Source organism: Python bivittatus, unplaced genomic scaffold (genome assembly GCF_059951505.1).
Source record: "Python bivittatus isolate LINGU-HERP-01145 unplaced genomic scaffold, Pbiv_v1 ctg000330_np1212, whole genome shotgun sequence".
NCBI lineage: Eukaryota > Metazoa > Chordata > Lepidosauria > Squamata > Pythonidae > Python > Python bivittatus.
Genome location: NW_028277058.1, coordinates 61,978,479 through 62,004,378, shown reverse-complemented (window position 1 = coordinate 62,004,378; position 25,900 = coordinate 61,978,479). Strand labels below are relative to the sequence as shown.

The window sequence follows — 25,900 nt, the reverse complement described above, 5'->3', positions numbered from 1 at the left end:
ACGGGATGGAGCATTCAGAAATGCAAATTTCTCTCCACGCGAGATAATCCAGCAGGCTCCTTCATGTGCAGAAAAGTTCTCGGACAGAGGCACAGAGGGCAGATACCTGCACACAGCTGTCCTGCCTGGCCTTCTCAAACATCGGGCAGGGCACAGTTATTTCAAAGCTCTATACCTCACAACCCTTTTAAATCCACCGGCCAAACAAAAGACCAAACGCTCCAGAAAAGCAAAGCTCAATTCAAGGATAAGGTGTAATTAAAAAAAAAAAAGAGCTTAAGCCACCTTGGCACGCTACGTAAGTGAAATGCTTCCATGCACGTGTGAAATGCAGCCTTTGAAAAGATGGTGAACTACAATTCCCAGCATCCCTTGCTATTGCCCACGCTGGCTGGTGCAGCTGGAAACTGTAGTTCAGCAACTTCTGCAGCACCACCAGTTGGACACCCAAAGCTTTGATGTCCCCAGGCCAAGAAGGGTTTAGTGGTCCCTTGGGGGACAGAAGGAAAGCTATCTGCTCTTCCACACACAGGGTGCCTCCATTCCTTCTTCCTCCCACCTTTCCTTTTCAAAGAGTGATACCTCAACCGCTGTTGGGGCTGGAGAGAGCGGCTTTAGGAGACAGGTAGGAGAAAGCCCATCTTTCTGCCCACAAATGGCATAATTTCAAGCCACCTCCCTCCAATGCGGATTTCACCAGTTTCAGGTTATGCCTCGCTCATCCCAAAAAGCAATTCCCCCTGTGGGAAAGGGATGGGAGGTAGGAGGAAGAACTAAAATGGACTGCACACTTCGGAAAGCCCGCTCTGGGACTGTCAGCTGGTCCGTCCTGGGGCCAACCCTGTGAACTTTAGCCACAATTCATGGTCCGGGCAAGGAGGTTTAACCTGACTGGGTTGCAAGATTTCTAGAATGGCCACCCTGGGAGAAATGCCACATTTGCCCTGGAATGAATAGGATAGTTGGGTACGTGTTTTCTCTTTACTAGGTAAGACCCCATAACATAACCCTCTTCCTTCGGCCTTCCACCCAAGTCTTACCTTTAATTTTCTGTTTGTATTCTTCTGGTCGGTGAAGGTACATGGCTGCCGCGTCACCATTAAGGGGATCTATGGGGTTGGGATAGGCCAGCAACTGGGGCAGGAACGACTCAAATATATTGGTAAGATCTGAAAGGATCAACACAAAAGATCTGAAAAACGACGTGTTGTATCTGAACCAGACGGTCAAAAGAGTCTTCTATTCTTATCTGGTTATGTTTACATTGCTTTTCCCACCTCCCTGTATGGAGTCCCAGATGTTCTAGGATGGTGGTTCTTCAACAGACCCAATAACCCTTTTCCTGATCTTGAATAATGTCATGACCTCCACAAAAGGATCAGAGTCTGTTGTTTTACATAAGTGTCTCGACAGAGGCAGTCCCCAACTGATCCCCCACTCCCAAACAAGCAGTTACAAATTGCTCCATTACCCCCAGGATATGCCCAAGTGACCCACAGTGGTTTAAGAACCATTGCTCTAGGAGCTGTGCAAAAATGAATGGGAGGCCCAGCACACAAAAACAGAGGAACAGGAAAGTGGGCAACATTTGCTTAACCTAACGTGGGACGAAAAGCTTTTAACAGAGCACTCACATTAGAATAACCCATTTGGGGAGAAAGATCTGTCTCTCTCCCCCCACCATAGTCTTTTTAGTAGTGCAAAGGTTTACACGCTGGCTTCCAAGGACGCCCCCAACCATTTCACCCAAAGGACTCAAGTCCCGCCAGGCTTCAATCAGTGTCATGCAAAAGTTGTTGGCCACGCCTGCACGCCAAGGGGTGGACACGCTTCTCCACTGCCTTTTACAAACCACCCCCAACTTCTTCTTGTTTTTAAACTCACCATAGAGAGCTGTCCAAGTCTGATTAATTACATCTAGACATACAGTTCCTGACCTGGAATAAACAGACAAGAGAAGTGGTGGCTTCAGTTATAACTAAACCCTGACAATACAACACAGAAACTAAGAGGAGGAGCTGGCCAGTCCTGAGTTCAGATCCTGCCTCACCAACAGCGTAGCCCAGGGGATGAACGTGGACCGTGCGACAGGTTGTGCAAAAGATTTCTAGTCAACCATTTTGAATTTAAAAGCCCCCCCACTGGAACTCTTGTGAGCTGGAAACACTCATTCAAGATACTCTAAGCCAGTGTTTCTCAACCTTGGGAACTTTAAGATGTGTGGACTTCAACTCCCAGAACTCCCCAGCTGGCTGGGGAATTCTGGGAGTTGAAGTCCTCAATCTTAAAGTTCCCAAGGTTGAGAAACACTGCTTTAAGCCATTCAGGTGGCAACATTTTGCACAATACTCTCTGCCTTCCATCTGTGGGATCAAAGATTCGGGCCGTTTCGAAGTTTGAAGTTTTGGGGGCAACCTAGATGACTTCAGCCCCACAGATGCTTAAGGTCTCCCTTGTGCTCTGCCCAAAGGGGCCTAGTCTCACTCATCTTTGCAGTGTGACTCTCCACACACCAGGAAAACCTGGTGGGGCCCTCAAGCCAACGACTTTGGGCACATCTGCACTCTTGCAACAGCAGAAGGCGAGAGATAGCTCACAGCCCATGGGCTGGCCTTGGGGTGATCTACAATGAGCCAGTAAGGATTTTCAAGTAGCAACCACCAGCTTCCCAACCCCAAATTAAGCTGCTGAAATAAAACATGGGCAGGTCAGGAGAGGTGTCTGCGCTGGAGACCACCAAATCAACAGCAGCTTTGAGGAGCTGAACAAAAATTGACACACCCATTCCTGAATTCCAGATGTGGGCATGTTTGGAAGTTGGAGGGCATTTGATGAATATTCTGCCTAAATAGCTCATATATGGAAATGGCTAGTTATACACCCAACCTACCAGAAAGGCTGTTTCCCACCACAGCTTCTAGACCTCAGGAAGCTATCTGCCACCCCAGCTTAACCATAACTTCCAACTACTTAGTTTTCAGTAAGATATATGGAAATAAACACAATGCCAAAGGTGGCCGCTGCTACGGCTCTGCTCGATGCCAACGTCCTCTTAATGTCAGAGAAAGCGAGGGAAACAGCAGGCATTGGGGGCTGTCTTTAAATCGACTCAAGATGAATTAATATATGGCGACAGCTGCACTCCTAGCTGGGTTTTTAAAAAGAACTCCCATTCTAAGCCAAGTCACTTCCATTACCTACCTAGACCAGCAAGGTTTATCCAAAGCCAGGCTCGGCCCTGCTAGCCCCCAACCCAGAGATAGCCACCCATCAACCAAGCAGATGCAGAAGATATTCCACGTGAGACTGGAAAAGAAAAGTTGTGAAAACTGGGGCTCACTGTCTTCCAGTTTTCTTTTAAGGGTTTGTGGCCACTCTTCTGCTTGCCTCCTATTGCAGGACTGGAGAAGATGGCAAAATGTTGAGGCCAAAGGCCTCCTTATTCCCATCCCATGTAAGACGCATCTTTCAGTGCAAAACAGCTTAAGTCACTTACGCTTCATCAATGTTGGGATGGAAAATTTTATTCATGAATCCTACAAGGAGAGAAACACAAGAGTTGTTAGCAGCTAGGTACCATTCTCATGGGTTACGGGATGAACACATTAGGTGGTAGGTGGAACTCCTCATATCAAGAGAACATTCACCATTTGCCAAAAGGAGATTCTCTCCAACTGAATCCTCTTAAGTGATTTCCTTAACTTTTTAATATCCACCATTCTTATTTACGAAGTCAGTCTACCCAGTCTGCTTTCCAGTCTTGCATTGGGAAAAAAGCCACAGGCCCTTGAAACCTTGACATTATTGTTTGGTAAGCAAAATACCCCCCCAGGACAGCAAGAAAAAAATCCAGATGCCACTTGAATAAAACAGACTTCAGAACAGGAGGTGTCAAAGGGAGGCAACTGGAAAATTCTGCCACTCAACTCCCCCAAAAAGGATTGACAGCAGTTTTCCAGAGGTGAATTCCCTGGTTAAAGAGAAACTGAACACATCTAAAGAAGCTCATCTTAGTCTTTTAAAGCAAGTATTCAAGATCTCCAACAGTGAAGAACAGTGTTTCTCAACCTTGGCCGCTTGAAGATGTGTGGAGTTCAACTCCTAGAATTCCCCAGCCAGCCCTGCTGGCTGGGGAATTCTGGGTGTTGAAGTCCACACATCTTCAAGCGGCCAAGGTTGAGTAACACTGGTGAAGAAAGTAACTCCAGTTGGTTGAACCATGCAGTCATGCCGATGGGGCCAAGCTATGGAGCTCAGCAGATGATCAAATATCTTGAAATTAGAATACTGGGCAATGAGCAGAATCAAAGACTTGGATATCATGTTAAGATACCCAGGTTGGAGCTGCTACACCTGAATAAAAGAATCTTAAATGAAATGGTTAATAATCACCCACATATTTTAATAGCTGCTCTCCAAAGCTTCTAAGTAGCAGCAGAATCAGTGTCCATTCCATACAAACACAAAACCTTGATTCTGCATGCTAAAAGCCTTCTCACTGAGCTATGGCTGTGGTATAAAGCACATGCTACATGCCTTCTGTATGAGATCAGGGACACATCCAGCAAAGCTATAAAGGTCGAAATAAGTGTGAATAAAAAACATTATACAGCCAAAGCAGTTCTGAAAGGAGGGCAAACACCACATTTCTTTTCTTGCCCTGCATCAGTCAGCTGATGATTCACCAATAAAACTTCCCTCACCTGGTCACTTGGTGGCAACATTTACTCGCTACTGATAATATGGACAGTGTCCTTGGGGAAGGACAGCACGCATGTTTTTCAATGGAAGATCAAGAATTTTGTTCCGTAGCCTGGAATGTAAATGCAGCGCTCCCAGCCCCGGAGACAAAGCTTCATTCATCCTGACAATGGCCATGCACCAAGGATACTTCAAGTCTCCACAAAAGGCATGCGTGCACAGTCATCCTGTCTTTAGGAGACAATCCAAGATCCTGAATCTATAAATGGACACTGCACTAGGAGCACCAGTTTTGGACTGGACAACTTCCTAAGAAGAAGAAAGGTCCACATTCTATTTCCAACAATGACCAGCCACAAACTCCTACGCAGGGCAGGAAGAAACCAAACGTTCTGATACCCCACCCCAATGTTCAAAGACGCCTCTGCCTTTTTCAGTACAAGCATGTCTTCCATAACTTAAGAGTAGAAGAGGTCTCTTCCATAAATTTATAGATTACTGTTAAAAAGCCGTTTTGTTTGTGTTGGAAACAAACTCCGCAGCCCATATTTTCCTAATCTAGCAGTCTCTAAATGTGTTGGGGTTGGTAACTGAGGGACTCAGGGTATTACAGCCCCAAGATGCCCTAAGGCAGTGTTTCTCAACTTTAAGATGGGTGGACTTCAACTCCCAGAATTCCCCAGCCAGGTTGAGCATCAGGGAAACCGAGCCAGCTGTCCTGATTCCAGTTCAAACCTTTTAAGGGTATGATGGACAGGCCATACCTAAGCCTCTTCTTAAGCGGATCATTCAGCCTGCAGAGAATTTCACGTCTGTACAGATTAGGTTTTGATTTGGCTCATTAACAGGAATATGTCCTTTAAGCTTCCCAATTATTCGTCAGTCCTTGAATAGGCTGAACTCTAACCTCAGGTGGAGCCGAGTTGCTTCAGAATGCAGATTTGGACAAATTCTGGAGGGCTAAGAGGTCATCTACTTCAACAAGCAAACCCGGAAAGTGCAAGAATCCAACAGATTGGAAACAGATGCTATCCAAAGATTTATAACACAATCAACATTCTCTGGCTCAGATCGGTCTGCGGGGGACAGAAAAGCCTGGCCTTGCTCAAGCTTAAAAACAGTGACAGTCCCACACATCCTCAAGCAGAAAATTATTCCTTTGGATCAGTGTTTTTCAAACTTGGCAACTTTAAGATGGGTGGACTTCAACTCCCAGAATTTCCCAGCCAGCATGAAAAACATTGTTTTAGATAGATATATTTCATTTTTTCCCTTCAGGCTTAGAGCCTCAGCCACTATTTCAACAAAAACCTCTGAAATAAGTGGTATGTAGCACCGGTCTACCTTAAGAGACTTTTCTGCAATTTTAAAATCACGTAGGTGACAAGGGTGACCCTGGAGTATCCTTGGGGGGCCAGTGTAGGAGGAGAGCCGTGTTGTCTATGGTGGCAAAAAACCAGGTAGAATTTGGTACCACCTTTTCTGGCTAACTTTTAATACAATTTGTTAGTTGCCAGAAGCCTTCTGATCTTGGGGAGACCTAGACACAGAACCCAGCATGGATAGATCCCAAGTAACTGAATCATGACCTGCTGCGTGTTACCCCCAGATGGACTCCAATCACTCCCAACCAGCATGAACGTTCCACTAACAGAGGGTGGGAGCCAGTTTGGCGCAGTGGCGAAGGTGCCGGCTAGAAACCAGGAGGCTGTGAGTTCTAGGCATGAAGGATGGCTAGGTGCCTTGGGGCCAGTCCCTCTCTCTTAGTCCAACCCACCTCACAGGGTTGTTGTTGTGGGGAAAATAGGAGGCAAGAGTTTTAGGTAGGTTCGCCGCCTTGAGTTGACCAAATATTAAAAAAAGACAGGACAAAAATCTGATGATGATGATGATGGGGCGGGGTGGGGTGGGGACTGGCAGCAATGTTCCTCAAAGAAAAGGCAGGCTTCTGCTCAATCCACTTTAATAGCTTCCAGTCAGAAAAAGCAGGGTGGGTGTCTTGCCCACCTCACTGCCAGCAAGTATTCTTCTCTCCATTACTGCATGAAAAGATTATATAAAGGTAGAAAATACATATTCGGCATTACAGAATAGTGGTCTAACTACAGAAAACCTGCTTGGAATGGTCAGCATTTGAGTCTGGTGTTGAGGGTGGCGTGTCTCAGCTGGACATTGTGTCTTATTCTCTATAGAGATAAATATTACAAGAATCGGCCTAGAGAAATCTGAACGAATCACAGAATCCTATACTGTAAGGGCTGGGAGGGACCTTGAAGATACATTAATTTAATCCAGCCTGTAGCTGGAATCCACTATTACAGGACTTCCAAACAGCTCCACTGAAGGAGAGTCCACCATCACCACCAGAGGCAGTCTTTCCACTGTTAACAGCTCTTATCATTAGGAAAACTTTCCTGATATTTAACCGAAATCTAATTTAAACCCTTTGCTTCTTATCTTATCTTCTGGAACCACTCTGAACAATTCTGCCCCATCCTACATGACTGCCCTTCAAATACTTGAAGACCGCTCTCATGTCCCCCAGGCTGAACATCTCCAGTTCCTCCAACAGTTCTTTGTAAGTTTATCCTTCTGGGCCCCTTCCCATTTTGGCTATTCCCTCTGGACTTGCTCCAGTTTGTCCATGTCCTTCCTAAAACACAGTGCTGAGACTTGGGTGCGATATTTTAGGTGCTGTCTGACTAAAATACAATGGAGAGGCACAATTTCTCACAGCACTACTGTCAGTCAAGCACTGCATTTGCTTTTTTTCCACGGCCTCACACTGTGGGTTCCTGCTCACTGTGGGTTCTCGTGTTCTCTCCCATTCTATACTCATTCCTTGGTTTTCCCTACCCACATGTAGAAATATTCACTTGTCCCTGCTGAAATTCATTTCTTTGGTTTCTCCCTATCGTTCTGGTTTGTCGATATCTTCCTGGATCCTGAGGGGTTCTCTAAGCAGTTTGCAACTCCCCCTATTTCTGTGTAGTCTGCAATATTGATAGTAATTTTATCTCACCCTTCATCCAAGACATTAAGTTGAATAGCACAGGGCCTAGAATGGGCTGCTGATGCACAATAGTTTGGCGGGTTCACTCAACCAGCTCTGTGTCAATCTACGGGTACCACAGTCTAGCCCTCTTTTATCATCTTCTGCAGATAGAGAAGGAGGAGACAGAAAGGCAAATCTTCTCCCCACTCCTGAGACTCCAACCAGTCAATGAGAACTGATGCAAAAGGGTGCATCAGTGAGTAGTCATGATGAATTGTCACCACTTCTGACACAGAGAACATCTAGCGACCATCCCGAGTCATCTAGCAGAGTAAATCAACCAGGTCCTCATTACCAAAGAAGCTATCAAAACCGGACAATTTCGTATCCTGCCTCAGAAATCTGGCAGCAAAGCCAAAAGAGTGTCTACATTCACTTAGAAAGAATACAAGGAACACACCTTTCTACTGGTCAAGCTTACAGACATGTACTCAGGTCAACTCTATCTCCTGATACAAAAGCAGCTGTAAAGAGGACCTTCCTTGCTGCTATGATATTTCTGGGTTTAAGGAATACCATAGCAACATAATACTGGCACTTAGGGGGGACCACATTTATATGCCTTAGAGCAATGTTTCTCAACCTTGGCAACTTTTAAGATGTGTGGACTTCAACTCCTAGAATTCCCAAACCAACATAGCTGGCTGGGGAATTCTGGGAGTTGAAGTCCACACATCTTCAAGTTGCCAAGGTTAGGAAACACTGCCTTAGAGCCCCGGGCCCAATTGTGTCCTTCTAGAGCAACAGTACCTGTTCAGCAGCAATGTAAATTAAAGACAGCACCCCCACAACCCAGATTAGATGGGAGGCACCAAGCTGAGGCCCAAGAAAGATCAAAGCATAACTCAGATCAAGGATGGAGACTGCTAGTTAAGGTAAATCTGGACTATTTCCTTTTCTGTCCACTCTGGAAATTTGCCACTGTTTCCCCATCCTCTGGAATGAGACTACTCTGAGAAGGACCAGATCCCAAGAAAGGACTCCCTATTTTTAAGCCATAAAAACAAACAAACAAAATCTCTATTGCTAGACTATTTAGTAGCTTTGAAGTAGCATTTTCAAAACACAGCAGCCCCAGGTGTGATGTAATGGTAACCTGTATATTGATTAGGAATTGTCAGACTTCCAATCCTCACGTGTTTATTTATTAAGCTTATATGACCACCTAGCTTACCTAAAATAATCCTAGATGGCTCACAGCCACAGGCAATAAAACAGGAAATAAACAATACTCACAAAAACCCTTACCAAAAAAAAAGAAATAAAAAAAACCCATACCCCCCACGGCGCCACAACATCCCATCAACTCCACCTTTGCTGGGCTCACTTCCATCCTAGCCCAGGGCTTGGGGGAAGAGCCAGATCTTGACAGCCTCCCAGATGTCTGCCCTAGATGGAAAACAAAAGATGGCGATTTTCAATCTCTTACCTATAGACGGGGATTTGAAGGGGTATTTGTCAGGAAGGTCCACTCTAACTTTCCACACGCCACCTTCATACGGTGCTGCAATTGGAGATTAAAAAAAAAAGTTAAGAAGCTGAGTTGTACATTCCCTTGAGGCTTCCGGTATCACGTTACTTAATTAGACACGCAAGACAGACATGAAGGTGAAATAGAACACTCTATTCCAGGGTTTCTCAACCTTGACAACTTTAAGATGTGTGGACTTCAACTCCCAGAATTCCCCAGCCAGCATGGCTGGGTGGGGAATTCTGGGAGTTGAAGTCCACACATCTTAAAAGTTGTCAAGGTTGAGAAACACTGTATTCAAACAAGCAGGTTCGTGAAAAAAGAGCTTCATTTACTAGTTTGGTATACTTCTTGTTTAGAGGTTTTAACTATTGTCAGTGTAAAGTGCAAATCTTAAGATTAAGAACTACTGTAAATGTAAAGCAGCCAGAGAGGAATATTACACAGGGATGTTAAGACTGTAACTCCTTAAATTCCTTGTCAGTATGGCCAAGGAAATCCTAAAAAGATGGCTGTAGATTATTAATTTTGGAGGCCCTAATCTATTTTAAAAGAGGTATCCCTCCTGCATAATGCCTTTTCCACACACACACACACACAATGAAATACATATATATTTCATATATATAAATGATATATATTCCCCCCCCCATTTTCTAAGCATTGCATTCTTGGTGAATACACATTTATTTTATTTTTTCTTCCTGACTTGCTGTTTTGAAATCTGCTATTAAATAATCAACCCTAAACAGGCCACCACCTTTTTTGGCCAAGTATCTGCTGTACAGACTTAAAAAATGTTGCTCCTGAGGAAATCTGTGTTCCCATAGCACTGATTTAAAAAACAAGAAACTTTTTGTAAAAGCTTCTTAAAATGCAAGTGGAAGGAGGGCATAGCTTAATGAGAAAACAAGTGTTTTATATGGAGAAGATGGCAGGTTAACTTGGGGTATCTCCAGTAAAGCAAGGTTCCCAAGGTTGCAGAATGTCTCTGATCAAGCATTTTGATAGCCACTGGCAGTCAGAGAAGACAGTACAGTGGAACCTCGAGTTCCGAATTTAATCTGTTCCGTGACTCTGGTTGCAACTCGAATTGGTCGCAACACGAGGCAAATTTTCCCATAAGGTTCAATGTAATTACCGTTAATCCATTCCGGCGTCCGCAGACCACGCGTCAGGGGCGGAAAAACGGCCGCGGACCACGCAGTAGGGTGGAAAAATGGCTGTGGACCCACATGTCAGGGGCGGAAAAATGGCTACAGACCATGTGTCAGGGGCAGAAAAATGGCCGCGGACCACGTGTCAGGGGCGGAAAAATGGCTGCGGACCACGTGTCAGGGGCAGAAAAATGGCCGCGGACCACGTGTCAGGGGCGGAAAATGGCTGTGGACCACGCGGCAGAGCGGAAAAACGACTGCGGACCACATGGAACAGGCGGAAAAATGGCCGCGGACCATGTGGCACGGGTGGAAAATGGCTGCGGACCACGTGGCACGGGCGGAAAAATGGCCGCGGACCATGTGGCACGGGCGGAAAATGGCCGCGGACCATGTGGCACGGGCGGAAAATGGCCGCGGACCATGTGGCACGGGCGGAAAATGGCCGTGGACCACGTGGCACGGGCGGAAAAACAGCTGCGGACAACGTGGAACGGGCGGAAAATGGCCGTGGATCCGGTTCGTAAGTTGAGGCGAGTTTGCAAGTCAAGGTAAATTTTTGGGGCCGGAGCTGGTTGTATCTCGAAAAATTCGTAAGGAGGGGCGTTCGTAACTAGAGGTACCACTGAGGGATTTGGGGCTAGGCTTAACTTAGCGTAAAACATTCCATGTATCTTAAGAGGCATGGGAGACATGGGTATTCATCATCTTCCCAAATAATCTCTCATTTTTCCCAACCCTTCCTCTACCCTCCAGTGACCAATTACCAAGAAAATGTTTCCTTTCAACATCTTTACGCATCTCAAGAGTATACATACTTCCTTGTGGTCCATAGAACTTCACTACAAATTCATTGAGTCCTCCTAGGATTGTGACTTCATGTTTACTCTCAATACTGAAGGCATCGGAGTCAAGGAAACACTCGATGTGTAGATGATCTACTAAACTTGTTAACTAAGAAATGCAGCAGTCCAGAATCAGCCAAGAACTGAATTCATTAAAATACTTTACAGTCAGCCTGAAATAATAACTGAAACCCAATGATACTCTTAAAGCAACTTCAACCGCTTTAAGTGGAGCAAAGATCCTGCTGGATGGCACAACTAACTCTTGACCGTTTATAGGCTTGTAACTTGTAAAAAACATTTCTGGTTATTGATGATAATGTTTCCTTTATTGCTCTTCAAATGTGCACCAGCACTTCACAAAACAGTAGGATGGGAGGTTCCTGTCCCAAGGAGTTCTCGGGTTAAAATTCAAGAGGGAAAAGAGAGGGTCAGAAAATGCATTTATTTCAAGTATAAATGTTGGCTCCAATAGAGCCCAGCACACACTTATCCTGCAACTTTAGGAAACTACAAACAAGGCCACAAAGTCTGTAAACCACCACAGTTCTTGCAAGACTGCAGGCCCCTGGTTGCAATCCTGAAATAAACCAACAAGCTGGGCTGGGCCAAGCTGACAAAAATGACACCCCCTCCCCAAACCCTTAAATGCCATTTGCACATCCTATTATTTCTGCTTGGCCTATGTAATGGGGATATTAAAACTCTGGACCTACCTGATGACCCTGCTCACACCAATTGATTGTCCAGCACGTTGCGTTTACTCCTCATCTCTGACCTCAGAGGCCTAATATATCAAGGCTTTGCACAAGATGCTCCTGGTGCAAAGACTTGTGGCTTTGCTCTGCTCCCTCTGCCCGTACTTCACACTGATGCAACTAACGCACCCCTGAACAGAGCACAGTCCGGATTTTATCACCACCGGAGGGATGGCATAATGGAGAACACCACGGGCAAGAATTTGTTAGAGAAGACCTGGGTACAGTTCTTGGGGAGAAACAGAGAACAACTACATTCTGACATGGCTGTTAACTGCACTTCCCTTAACTGGGAGGACCTATTTATTTATTAAATTTATGTAGCCACCCATCTCTGGGCAGCTTACAAATTGAAAAATCCACCCCCCCCAAAAAAACGAGCCAGCCAAAAAATAACCACAAAAAACCATTAAAAATACCACCACTATTAAAACCATAAAATTGGGGGAGAGCACCATTCATTTCCCTAAAAGTGCAACCACTTAGCAGCCTCTCCACCAGCGTCACCGGATCCCCAGACCAGAGGGCAAAGCCGCGTCTTCCGGATGCCGAGGTGCAAGAAATGTGAATCTTTGCAAGCAGACCACCCTGCGCCGATCCCAAATCTGCTCTGGGGGACAGAAGCCACATTTGCACAGGGGCCGGGCAGGAAGGCAACCAGTATTCCCCCAGCTTCAGTTCCCTTCCATCAAGAGAAGTGAAGGGGAAGCCTACCAACTCCCGTGAATGTTAACTTCAGTTAAGGCCCATTCTCGCAAGGCACAATGACAGCGTCAACGTCCCAAAGTGCTTTCATTGCTAGCTCTACAGCACGCTGTAGCTGCACACTGTTTCTGGCGTGACCGCTCCGATAACAAGCCTTTCCTTTTGTCCTGATACAGGCAGGCCACCGGGAGCTCATTACCCCAGCGCTACAGGGCTCACAATGGCTTCCCTGTCATTTGCGCTCTATTCAAAGGACCGCTTTAACCAAGTGCCAGTGAAAAACTGGGCAACTGCTCAAGTGATTCCAGCCGTTCGGGACTGACAGGACTTCCAGAGGTGCCCAGTGGAGCTGCACACAGCTCGACAGATACGCCTCAGAGGGAGGCTGGGCTGCACACAACCCCCCCCCCCCCCCAATTCCTCAGTGCTAAAGCCTATTTTAAAAAGAAACAGAAGATGGCTTTTAGGATGCAACACTCGGGACCCAATTCTGTGGGCGGGCGATTAAATTAATTCACAAACAGGCTTATTCCCCGCAGCGACTGGAGATGCCCCAACCAGATTCATGTCTGCTGTCGTGCTCAGAGAAATACAGCTCGGTTGCTTCTCCTGACAAACAGGATTCATGCTGGAAAAGTGGTGGACTAGGACTGGGAGACCCAGCTTCAGATCCATTGCTGGCCATGGAAGCTCAGCAGGTAATTTGGAGCCAGACTCAAGGGGGTTGCTGCGGTGGGGGAAATGGGAAGAGGGAGTAATAATAGTAATTTATTAAACTAGGGATGCTGTCTTGTGTTCTTGGAGGAAAGACAACATGTAAAGCTCACATAGGAAATCCGCAAACAAGCAAGGCCATCTGGGAGCTCCCCCTTCGCCTGAATTCTCCAGGTCCCTGAATACTGAAGAACTTGCCCCAGGGCTCTTTACTAAACAGCAAGGCAGCCCTATATGGGTCACCAAGAACAACTAATCCTTAACAGTCACGGGGAGGTGGTGGTGGGGAGAACCAATGAGAATCCTGAATAGATAGACTGCCTGTGAGGTAAGTCCTAGTGTCCTTTATTAATTTGGATTTAGAAGGCCACCTGACTTCCAGTTGATGCTTGGTGGCTTATGTAATTAAAAGAGAGGAAAACAATAACATAGGCCCCTGGATGAAACATACTTTACATCAGGGTTCCTCAACCTCAGCAACTTTAAGATGGGTGGACTTCAGCTCCCAGAATTCCCCAGCCAGCCATGAAGTCCACCCATCTTAAAGTTGCTGAGGTTGAGGAACCCTGATTTACATGACAAAAAGTCTCCTAGGGGCTCCACAACCAACTTAACCCCAGGCCTGGGAGCACGGCCCCCTTGAGAAAGGAATGGAGTGTTTATTGCCTGACTGATGCTGGGAAGAAGCTGGATTAAAAACAAGGATTTGAAGATTGACGTGATTCCATCAGGACCTGAAGGAACTGCCTGTATGCCAGCAATCTTAGTCATGGCCAAGCTGGGCAACAGACAATACAGAACACCCGATATCAAGATTCAGCTGCTGCTTAGGGTTGTCCTGTAGATGGATTTGAAACCAACTCTCAGGACCAAAGCTGACGTGCAAAGCAATGGGGTGGCACCTCTAGTGCCACAGTCTGCAGCTCCAAGACAAGCAGAGAAAAGATTCAAGCTGAAAGCAACGGAACTGTCACTGTGATTCAGAAGGCTCCCACAGCATTGTCCTCCTAAATAAACCTTCTCCAGTCCAAAGCCTTTCAGACATGCTAGTCTTCAGTTTCTTGAATTGCACTGAGCACTGGAGTTTGTCAGTTGACTAGGCTTCCACATTTCCCTAAACAGATATTTTTAATCCTGGCTTGTTGAATGAGCCATAATGAACAGGTTCTTCAATAATGTTGAGCCACAATGGTTAGGCTCATGCATGGTGCTAAGTCACAAATCAACTAATGAGAACTTTCCTTATGTGGCCAGTCTAGAAGCAGAGTGCCTTGTTGACTAAATTCCAAGAAGCCATGCAGGGACAGCCTTGTAGTAGTAGCCCAGAGATTACCATGTTCCAGGAGAGGCCTTGAGGCGGTTGAAAGTCAGTGGAAAGTAAATACTCAGCAAAATATAAAGGTCTTAGGTAAGGTTGAGAATTCCATTTAGAGGACACCGTATCTCTAATCTTTTCTTCTAAGATGGAGCTCTTAATTTGCTTCTCTTCAACTCTACAGAATCTTATCCTGGAACAAATGCCAAGGGAGGAAACTGCTGTTTTAACTTCTCCAAGACTTGATGGTGCATAATTATAGCTTGAGTCACAGGAGAAGAGAGAGTTGGAGGTTTGGTAGAACCTTGGCAAAGAACTCCAGATCTGATGCCTCACTGCCCATGGTTCTCTGAGACACTGGCCAGCACCCAGCACTTCTCAGAGCCAAGACAACATTTTGGCACATTCATCTGATGAAACACACTCTTTCATCAAGACAAGGGCAACAATAGCATTTGGGAAGGTTAGAAAAATTCTATGTTGCCACAAGACTTCCATTTGCAGAAAAAATGCACAGGGTACTTATCAGTGCAGACTGAACCAAGGCAAGAGGAAGGGAAAAAAGAAACAGAACACGAAGTAGAAGAGATAAAGACAGAAGAATGAAGGAGAGGACCAGGGCTTCTGCTAAAGGGGTCAAGAAATCACTGAGGAGAATGGCAAAAGCCCTTGGAAATGGATCATGAAGGCTGAAGGTTAGTTTCCCACTAAATCAGCATCTTCCCTAGCTCAGAATCCCTTTTTTGAAACTATTGAGCAATAATAAAGAGACAATATTCAGCCTCATTCACACTGTCTAGAGTAGTGTTTTTCAACCTTGGAAACTTTAAGATGGGTGGACTTCAACTCCCAGAATTCCCCAGCTAGCAATTAAAGCTGCCAAAGTTGAAAAACACTGCTCTAGAGTACAGTAAATAAGGCAGGTAAATTGAAGTTGGCATTATGTCCTGGACTGGGGTGATATCTTGGACGACTGCACCAAAGCTGAGATGGTATGCAATGCTGTATTACTCTCTGAAGGGCGCAGATTCCAGAATTTCAGGGATTCCTGGCTGGCTTCCATCTTACTCAAAGGGATTCATGGTATCTTAAGAAACTCTACCTGCTGGTATTTCCTACACGATATTCGTTTTTCTAAATTCTCCCTATTAATTTTCCAACTGGCTCCACCTTGTGTTACAGCAAACAATTCACTGCCTGATAAGAGTTTTCTGCAAGAGCTATCAAAATTCACTGAGAGCCTGCAGAAAAGCTGAATCGGAACATACAAAAAGTCATGCAAGTCGCCCCCCCGCCCCCATTACCCACAGGAAAAAGTGGTGCAAAAGCTGAGTTACAAAAAAATCAAGCTTGCGAGTCTAAAACATTCCTTTGCCCTCAAATAACCTGCTGAAAGAAACATCTCCCGAAGCTCAGATTGTGCCAAATCTGAAGCTATGCCCTAGACAATAGACATGTTATTTTCAGAGAGGGCAGCTGCCGATTTCAGTTTCCTTGAGACAATTTGGGAGGGGGGAGAATGCAGAAGTGCATTTTTTTTTAACAAGTGCTGTAAGACTGGTCCAAGCTGGCTTTCAATGACAGGACTGAAAGCAACGAAGGCAAAGAGGGGAAAAACACGTTTCTTTTTGCCAGGAAAGAATGCACGTGGCATCCCCAAAGATCTTGATAGAAATTTAGCCTGGGAACCGAAACTTCCCAGCTATTTAGGGCTCCAATTCTTATCATCCCCAACCAACAGAGCCATCCAAAACACCCAGTGGGCACCATGTTGCCTATTCCAATCTCTTTCCATTCAGACAAAAACATCAACCTCTCCTTCCAGTTTAACTGCTCTGGCGCGGGTGATTTAGTTTGCTCCTATCCAGCGTCCACCGTTTCAGAACTGTCTTCCACCTGGCGAGGAGTGCACCTCGGCGGGCGCATCCCAGCATTTCCCATTCAAAGGTGCTCAGGGCAAAGACCTTGGAGAGTCACCAAGGGTCAGAACAGGTCTAATTTAGGGCAAGAAAGTCTTGGGCATTTACATCTGCCTCAGGCTGAACTGATGGTCAAAATTAAACACCTGAATGGTGGCACTTCTCACAACTGTCTGCAATTCGCTGGACGAGACCCAGAGTCATCTAGCCTTGCTATACACTAGCATCTAGTGTTATTTTGGTGCCAGGTGAAGACCCTTCTATTTTTCCTTTTAACTGTATTTTCATTCACATTGTTTTAGATTCTGAATGACTGCCCTGGCACTGCCAGGTTTGTATGGTGCTTTCCTTTTGCATTTCCTTTGATTTTACTGCATACGTTTTTATTCAAATTGTGTATTTTAATGTGCTTTATTTTAAACCACCTAGAGAGCTTTGGCTATTGGGTGGTTTAAAATGTTTTAATAAATAAAGATAAATACTTTGTATTTGCAGTTCAGCACAGCAAAGCACTGGCACAGCCCTGACAAATTTTACCCAACCCTGATTGTCAGCCTTCTGATCTAAAATGCTGGCTTTTGAATGTCTGGCATGCACTGCAGCTAACTGCTTGTGCAAAATGCCCTTCCAGCCACCACACTGAATCTCAAGAAACAGACTTTCCAAAAACTGCCCGAGAGGCCACAATGGCAACACACACACAGACATACTCTGGCAAGATGACAAATCTGGCCATGCTGACATGATTGTGGGCTCCCACTTAATCTGACAAGGAGAGTAAAAACCAGTATGCCCAGTTCAAATATCCTAACATTAATCCAAATGAGAATCAAAGTTCAGCTTGAAGCCAGGTCTGGAAATACTCCAGACACCTTGCTGTCCAGAAATACAGCACGGGTTCCTAGGATTGTGAAATGTTTACTCAGGCCTGTGCAGTGCTGGCAGCTTCAAATGGGAAGTATTGCTTTAGGTCTGATTAAAAACCATTCATACTGCCATATCTAAGTGAAAAACAGGATGTCTGAATAATTAAGATGAGGTTTCCAGCAGGTTTCCTGTAGGCAACTCTTTTTGGTGTTCCAGTTTAAGTACTGTACTATCATATTCCTAATCCTGGAAAATTTCTACCTCTCTAGCTCCCAACTTGGCAACTTTAAGATGTGTGGACTTCAACTCCCAGAATTCCCCAGCTAGCTTTTAAAGATGTGTGGACTTCCACATGCTGGCTGGGGAATTCTGGGAGTTGAAGTCCACACATCTTAAAGTTGCCAAGATTGGGAAGCGCTGATTTAAAAAGTGGACAAAATCAGGTTTACCTCCTCCTCCTTTGCAAGTTGCATTGTACTGATGAAGAATTGGCATACACGTTGCCTGTACAAGTGGCTCTTTTATGGAAACACCAGGGTAGCTGAACTCTCTGAGATCTGAGGAAAGTACATCTTGTTCAAGACAGGAAAGGTTTACAGGCAGACTGAAACTGCATCTTAACCCCCCTGACAATACTTGTTCCCCAAAGGAGCAAAAAAACGCAACTGAAATAACTTGCAACTTGAAAAGAAAATGCGATTAACAATTAAGGGATGCGGTAGCCACCGGCCTGCTGTATTCTGAGCAAACCGTGTCAGCTCAACCGACTAGGAAGTGGCTGCATGCAAAGGATTACAAATGACCCAAGCCCCACTTAAACTTTCTATATAAAGTGGAAATGTGCTTCCCGGGATCACATCCAAGTGTTTGAAACGTGTTCTCCTGTGTAGAAACTATGCAAAGAGACAGAGGAAGATTCACCATCATTAATTGGGGATTGGTCCTTTCAGCTTTAGCCAGGGGAGGGGCATTATGATGGAGGGTCATGCGCATCCACCAAGCCAAGTTGTCATAGGACTCAGTGGATCTGGGAAAGTGCAGTATTCATGCTCCACAGCCAACAATATACGGGTAGTCCTCACCAACCACAATTGGGTCCAGCAACTCTGTCACTAAGCAACATGGTCACTAAGCGAAAAATCATGTGACCATGCCCGACTTATGATGTCAGTTCTGCTGCAGTCGTTAAGCAAATCACCTCGGGCATTAAGCATGACATCACATAAGCATGACTTGCGACTTCCTACCGGCTTCCCCATTGACTTTGCTTATCACATGACTGCAGGATGCTGCTGCTGTCTTAACTGTGAGCCAGTTGCCAAGCACCCAAATCATAATCATGTGACTGGGGGGATCCTGTGATGGCTGCAACTTTGAGGACCAGTTGTAAACCTACTTTTCCAGCACTGTCATAACTTCAAATGGTCGCTGAATGAGGCAGTCAGTAAGTGAGGACTATGTGTCATAGCTTTCTTAGGCGTCTTGATCCAGATTAACCAAAACAATTAAACAAGGCATGCAGCCAAGGCCAGGTGAAAAATATTTTCCTGAGGACATTTCATTAGCAGGCTAGGAACATCACTGTACCTTACACTGATATTATGCTCAGGGAACATCAAGAACCCTACAATTCAACCCTGAGCTACCTCTATTCCCTGGTACAGCCAGACACACACACAATTTTATTTAAAAAATTTAAGAAAGAAGATAAAAACTAACAGAAACTAATATAGAGAAAGAAGAGAAAAGAAAAGAAAAAAATAAACCAAAGAAGAGCTATTCGCTGGTATGGCCATATAGAGAACCAAAATGCTGAAAGAGAGAAACAAAACGTATTTCCTTAATTTGCATGTTTCTATATAAACACACAGAACTAAACAAACACAAAATCCACACAAACAAAAAAAGGGAATAAAAGGATTTGCCCAGTTAGCCCGAGGCAATTATTTTTCTGCCAAAAATTAGGCACGACAGACATATTTGGCCTGGACAACCACCTTGTCTTGCTAGTAGCCGGTGGGGGCTTCCCGGTCCACAGAGGCAAAAGAAGGCAAAATTCAACCCTCTCTTGGCTTTCCAAAAACGCAGCTGCGTGTGGGGGGGCAGAAAGTGGCAGCAAGGTAGTGGCTTGATGCTCCCCACCATAGGCCATATATCAAATTAAGACTACCCTATTGTGCTGCCCCTCCCACCAAGGAAGAAAAGGGAAGCTTTAATTGGAAAACACTGCCTTAAATGCTTTTATAAATTGGCAACTTTCAGATGGGTGGACTTCAACTCCCAGAATTCCCCAGCCAGCAATGCTGGCTGGGGAATTCTGGGAGTTGAAGTCCACCCATCTGAAAGTTGCTGAGGTTGAGAAACACTGAGTTAAGGGAAAGTTTAAGGAACCCCTCTCCCCTCAGGGCCAAAAGCTGCAGCCCACTGTCTTAACATTTCAGTTTTAAAAAGCAAAAGACGCAAGATCATTGGGTCTGACAGGCCACGTGCCAATTCTGCAGCCAGGCCATGGGCATATGCATGCCCTGGGGAGGGGCAGGGGGAGAAGGGGGTCAAGAGGAAAAGGAGGAGCTGAAATGAACGGCCTGATTTGCTTCTCTCATTCGTAGCCCCATAATGCACGCCAGATACCACCCTTTCAAGAGCAACACACGCTATTTCCCAGCAGTGTGTAAGCCAAGTCGTGACATAGTTTGGTTTTGAATTAACAAGATGTGCCCATCCATTGTTACGGTTTGGGATCAGACCTCTGGGACCTTTCAACAAACACGTTTAAGAAAAGCTTGAATTAACCCAGTGCATGAACCCAACCGCCGCCTTCGTTTCTGTGGGCAAGGATTTCCCCTCAAGCCATAGGAACAAAAGTTCAGAACATCCCAAACTTCAGCAGCACCCATGAACACCTAGCTCTTTGTGACAACTATTATGGCCGAATGCTGTGCAAACTCCGTAGAGCTGAGGCTAGGACAACGTGAATGGTGTAACCGTTGCGACGTAAACACAGCCTGTTTTTATCTTGTTACTCTCTGGTCAAACAGGTCTTACAGGCTTTGGAAGCACAGGGGGTGGGAGAGGAAAATTTGCCAAACTCATTTCACCACTAACAATAAGAGAGGGTGAGCACACCACAATTTCTAGCCTTTAAAAACTCCTTCCAGTGCCCCCCCCCATCTTAAAGTCTAATAACTGAAAGGTTGGTTTCTGCTTTTACCTCTGCTCATCTGGGGTGGAGAAACTTTCTAAGGTTTTCAATTTTGCCAACCAGAGATGCAATTCACCATCACAACCACTACTGAAACCACCATTAACTTAAAAGCAGGCTAGCTTGGGGAGCCTAAGGAACAATCTCAGTGAACAGAGTCATGCTTGAAACAGCCATGAACAACCGGTAGAGAATGAAAAGAATTAGCTGCATTATGCCAGGGCAACTGACTGTGTAAACAAACCCAGAAGTATGCCTGATGCTGAGAAGAGAAAAACACACCACTTTTCTACCTAAGCTAGAATCCTCCTGCCATCTGGAGGCCCACTTTTCCTCCCACAATTCCGTCACACTCTTTTTGGAGAACAACCAAGTAGGATCTGCCCTGACCGCTGCTCCTTAAACGAAGAACCAGAGGTTACATTCATTAATGCAGTTGAAGGTTTTGTTTCGGTAGCTGGCTAAGAGCTGTTGACCGATGAATCCACAGAGGACTGACTCCATTCCCCTCTGAAGGAATCCCTTGGGAAAACGAAGTTCTCAGGCTGGGTGAGGACGTCCTCCATGCCACTTGCTGAACCAATGCAGTGAGGGATGAGGTTGGCAGAACGTGAGACAAAGCCACACAGCCATCTCAAAGTTACTGAACTTCCAAGATCAGCCTAAATGCCGGGACCAGACCACCTTCTTTCCTTCCTCTTTGGTAGAGATATTGACAAGACAGGAATGTTTTCCAACACAAGTCATTAAAGGAGGAGGCCAAGTCTCAACATATCCATATCCAAGTAAAATGTTCCTTCCAGGTGAGCCTGACTCCTTCAGATTTCATGGTCACATCCACAAAGCTTTGTTGTCAACAGAATGGAAATAATTTGCTGCTGCTGCTCTCTTCTGATTTGTTTTACTTTCTAGTCTAGTCTATAGTTTTGAGATTTCGCATCCAATATTAACCAGGACCAACTTTGCCTGACGTGTTGCGATTAGTCAGGTCAACTAGGCACATCCACCTAGCTGGACATCCACTTGACCGCAGGCAGGCAAGGACTCATTCTGTCTCTCTACCATACTGGATCACCTTAGACCAGTGTTTTTCAAGCTTGGGGATATTTAACTGGAAAACACTGCCTTAAATGCTTTTATAAACTGGCAACTTTCAGATGGGTGGACTTCAACTCCCATCTGAAGTCCACCCATCTGAAAGTTGCCAAGCTTGAAAAACACTGCCTTAGACAAAACTCGAGACACAGGAGACACCTGTGTCACTGAGCCTCTGCAGACCCAAGGGTCAGTGCTGACCTCCTGATTGCTGAAAGACAGCCGAATGCAATTGCAAAGTTCATGAAGCACAGGCAGCCCTGATAACACTTCCCCACTGCCCTTTTGTGCCCCCACTGCCCCCACTCAATGAAAGGGGCAGAAAATACATATAAACCAAGGAGCAAGAGGATGAAGGCCAAGCACACATTTCTCCTGGTTTCCTGCTCTACTGGACTTTAAGATCCTCTTGAGTAAAACAGAGTTTCCAGTAGCATAAAAGCAGAACATCAGCCTCCAGTCTAGCTACACAGTTGTTTCCAAGAATTTATTTCTATAGACGTTCTTAGCATTTTCTTAAGTGGCTACAGCCCAGTGCTTTATTTAGAAAGATGTCCATGATCCAAACAAGTAAAAGAGGTTGGAAGATACTGTTTGGGGTGTGTGGGTGTGATTAATAACAAGCGGCAGAGACAATCACATCTTCTGCTAAATGGGTGTTTTGCAGCTGGTCATATCCAGGAAGACACTCCGTATTATGAATGGCAAAGCCCCCGCTCTCCAAGCAACCATTTCGAGAGCAATTTATACAAAGTTCTCAGGATTCCACGCATGCCTAGATACCACCAAGGTTGCCTACCCCAACTTAGGTTCGGCCTCAAAAACTCCGTTTCTGAATGAAAGAGATGAACATCCTCTGAAAAGCTTTGCAGCCCATCTCAGGGAGACACTCTGCATTTGTCTTTCTGGTCTTCGCAGCTCTGCTAGACGGGTGGGAGACAGTGCAAAAGTTCAAAGCAGGCCAGACTGGGGGAATGGAAACATCTGCAGCAGAGCCCCCGGGCAAGGGATCCAGAAGCAGGTTATTTTTAAAAACAAAAGCCGAGAGCCTTCCCATCCTGGTCAGTTCCGCACCAAGAGCGAAAGAAGTATTGGGGGAGAAGTAATATTACTGCATTTTTTATAGGATTACAGTTTTAATACCTGGACTGGAAAACTCTGCTTCTTCCCTCTCTACCCAGCCCTCTTTCTTGCTCTTGGTAACAACATTAATCTCATTCCAATTCTTGGGCACTCTCTATTAAACCACATTTTTATGGGAGTAAGCCACACACTTCTGCCTAGCCTAGAGACAGACGACTATTTTGGAAATCAGGAGGGTTTACAAATCCTCCCACTGCCGTTTCATAATGCTGGGCTTCTTGCAATTGGGAAAACACAAACCAGCAATAACCTGCCAACTCCAGCTCTGCTCACAAACCAACTAGCCCTATATCAAGCTTTTCCCCAAAGCCTCACTTGTCAGCAGCGAGGGTCCCTGGGCGCTGCTTTTCCTGCCAGCGCTTCTCCCCACTTAAAATGGACCCAGGAGCATTGGCAGATGGCAATTTATGAGCTATATTTGCACAACGTAATTAGACGTGGTTAAGTTAACCATGTCTAACTCAGTTAACCTGGTTTTCTGGGTTTAATCGAAACAGTGAACTGTTAACCGGGCTGAGTTTGCACAACACTCTAGATAGTGTTTCTCAACCTTGGCCGCTTGAAGACGTGTGGACTTCAACTCCCAGAATCCCCCAGCCAGCCATGCTGGCTGGGGGATTCTGGGAGTTGAAGTCCACACGTCTTCAAGCGGCCAAGGTTGAGAAACACTGGAATAGGGCGTGTTTGAAAAGAATGTAAAGGGCTTTCTGCTCAGCCTCCAATCTAGCCTGAGTAAAGGGCTGGCCGACGCTCCAAACGGAGCACAGCCTTGTAAGTACTGAAAGTGTGCTTACACATTTGACCAATTGCAATATTCTGCAGTTCCAGTTAGACCCCAAGACCGAATGAAGGCATCTGGGTTTTGCAGAGAGAAACTGCCAGGCGATTCTGAGAAGGGACCTACGTCACGCAGCCGTATTTCCAAGCCTATGTTTGTTCTAGGTTTCAAGCAAGGCTACCGCTCTGAGAACCGTCCCCCGGGCAAAAGCTTCACGTTCGCCCTGATATCAGGCTTGCCTGCTGGTTAAGCGCACTGAAAGGCACCTGCTACCTAATGCTGTTTGTGAACTAGCCCAGCATTAGCCCTTCCCAGCCCAGGGGCCGTTGGGGGTGCTGCGGTGGGGATTGTGAATGAGGAAGCCCAGCACATCTGGGAAGTGCCATCTTTGGGAAGGCCGCGTTTGCCTTCAGACAACATGCTAAGCCATAATGCTGTTGGTTTGGTTTAGCCTTATTGAGAGATGCGAACCCAGACTGAGGTTTCAATGGCTCAGTGGGTCATGGGAATTCATGTAGTGGTGGTCTAGTCCACAAACTACGGTTAAAAGAAAGCAAGGCTCATGCAGTTCTATTTCTCTGACACTGGTTTTGTTTTGTTTTTACAATGCTTCAGATTACCAGGTGAGTTCAAACTTCCAACTTCCACAACCTGCATGCAAATTGGAATGAAAATGCTCACTTGCCCCTCTTAGAACCCCTGAATTCAAGAGCCTCTCTTCTCAAGAAATCCAAGAAAGCATTTCCGTTGCGCTATTAGGCCTAGTCTTGCATCCAGCGCGTGGGGGGTGCAGCCTTCCAAAGTGAACGCAATGGGCCAAGCTGCCTTTCTGTCAGTGACAGACCGGTGCTGGCAATCAGAGGCAAACGTAGCAGCTCCTGAAGCTGAATTATTACTTGGTGCCAGACAGACTTAAAAAAAATCTTATTCAAAAAGCTCACGGAAATTATTCCTTTTATTCTGCAATAGCTGCAAGTGACAAGCCTTCTAGTAAATTTTATGAGAAAGGCGGCACGTTCTTTCCAATGTTATTTTCATTCCCAATGAGGGATCCAGAATGATCTCCCTCTGAGCTTTTTCTTCTGTCTGATTACACTTAAATTGATCAAACGGCCCCATATCCAAGGGCAGCCTTCCATTCCCGACCGCAGGCCTGAAGTGCAGAGAGGAAGCGCCACTTAGTTCACACCCAGACCCAATGAAACGCGCCACCTAAAAATCCCTGTCGCTTGTCACCACCTGCTGACTCTGCAAATTACCAGCAGAACAGTGATACCCAAATTGAAAGGTTGATCAAAAGGGACTGCAAAGGGGGCAAAAATGCTCCTTTGAACTCAAAAATGCCGTTTTGCTGAAAGACTATGAATGATCTGGCTCAAAAATCACAGTAAGCCATGATTTGCTAACCATGTGCGTTGAATAAACCACAACTGCACTGGCTTGCATACAGATCCATTTACCATGGTTTATAAACCACGAAGGCTGCCTTCCCATAATGCAACGTTTTTCAAACTTGGCCACTTTAAAGATGGGTGGACATGGCCGGCTGGGGAATTCTGGGAGTTGAAGTCCTCCCATCTTCAAGTGGCCGAGTTTGAAAAACATTGCTATAATGCTAAACCTCATAGCCACGCAGGTTTGACAAAGCGTGTGAAGCTGCTAAACTAGTTTGTGTGCTTCAGAGTAACAATAAACGAAACCTTTCATTTCCAATGTTTTTTTTCCTTCATGAAATAGGGAAGGAATGTCAGAATTGGTAGCTTTCAAGCTCATACCGCTCTTCTAAGTTAACCTCAAATTATGGCTTCTGATCACAGACGTCGCTTATCTTACTTCCTTATAGAAGATACACTTCTGGTTTTTTCCTCCTCCCCTCCTCCCCGGCAGCCTTCCATGCAAATAGAGCAACCAGTCCAGAGATGCCTATTTCTGCTCTGGGCAGAAAATCAGCCCCAAACATTAGCTAAGCAATTGAGAAGAATGCCGAGGCGCTGTACTGCTTAATTCTCTCTTTGCAACTTCGTGTAATCAATACCTGGCTGGTGTAATCTCTGGCACAGACAGATTTAAAGATTTTCAGAAAGGTCAGCAGGATTGCGTTTCTCATGGAGTCATGCTCTCCCCAGCACAGATTTAAAAAAGGAATCCAGTTGGGTGGGGGAAGGCCTGAATACA

The 25,900-nt window shown here is 45.5% G+C and overlaps 1 protein-coding gene across 1 annotated transcript in view; it reads right to left on the bottom strand.

The window, feature by feature from the left end:
* The window catches only part of UBE2H (ubiquitin conjugating enzyme E2 H), a 48,005-nt gene that overhangs the window by 5,025 nt on the left and 17,080 nt on the right, over positions 1-25,900 (bottom strand). Inside the window, exons 2-6 of the mRNA XM_088141457.1 lie at positions 11,203-11,279; positions 9,186-9,260; positions 3,497-3,536; positions 1,885-1,937; positions 1,041-1,169 (exon numbers count right to left, since the gene is read on the bottom strand). Of these exons, the coding sequence (XP_087997583.1) occupies positions 1,041-1,169; positions 1,885-1,937; positions 3,497-3,536; positions 9,186-9,260; positions 11,203-11,279 (374 nt within the window). The remainder of the gene's footprint in view (positions 1-1,040; positions 1,170-1,884; positions 1,938-3,496; positions 3,537-9,185; positions 9,261-11,202; positions 11,280-25,900) is intronic.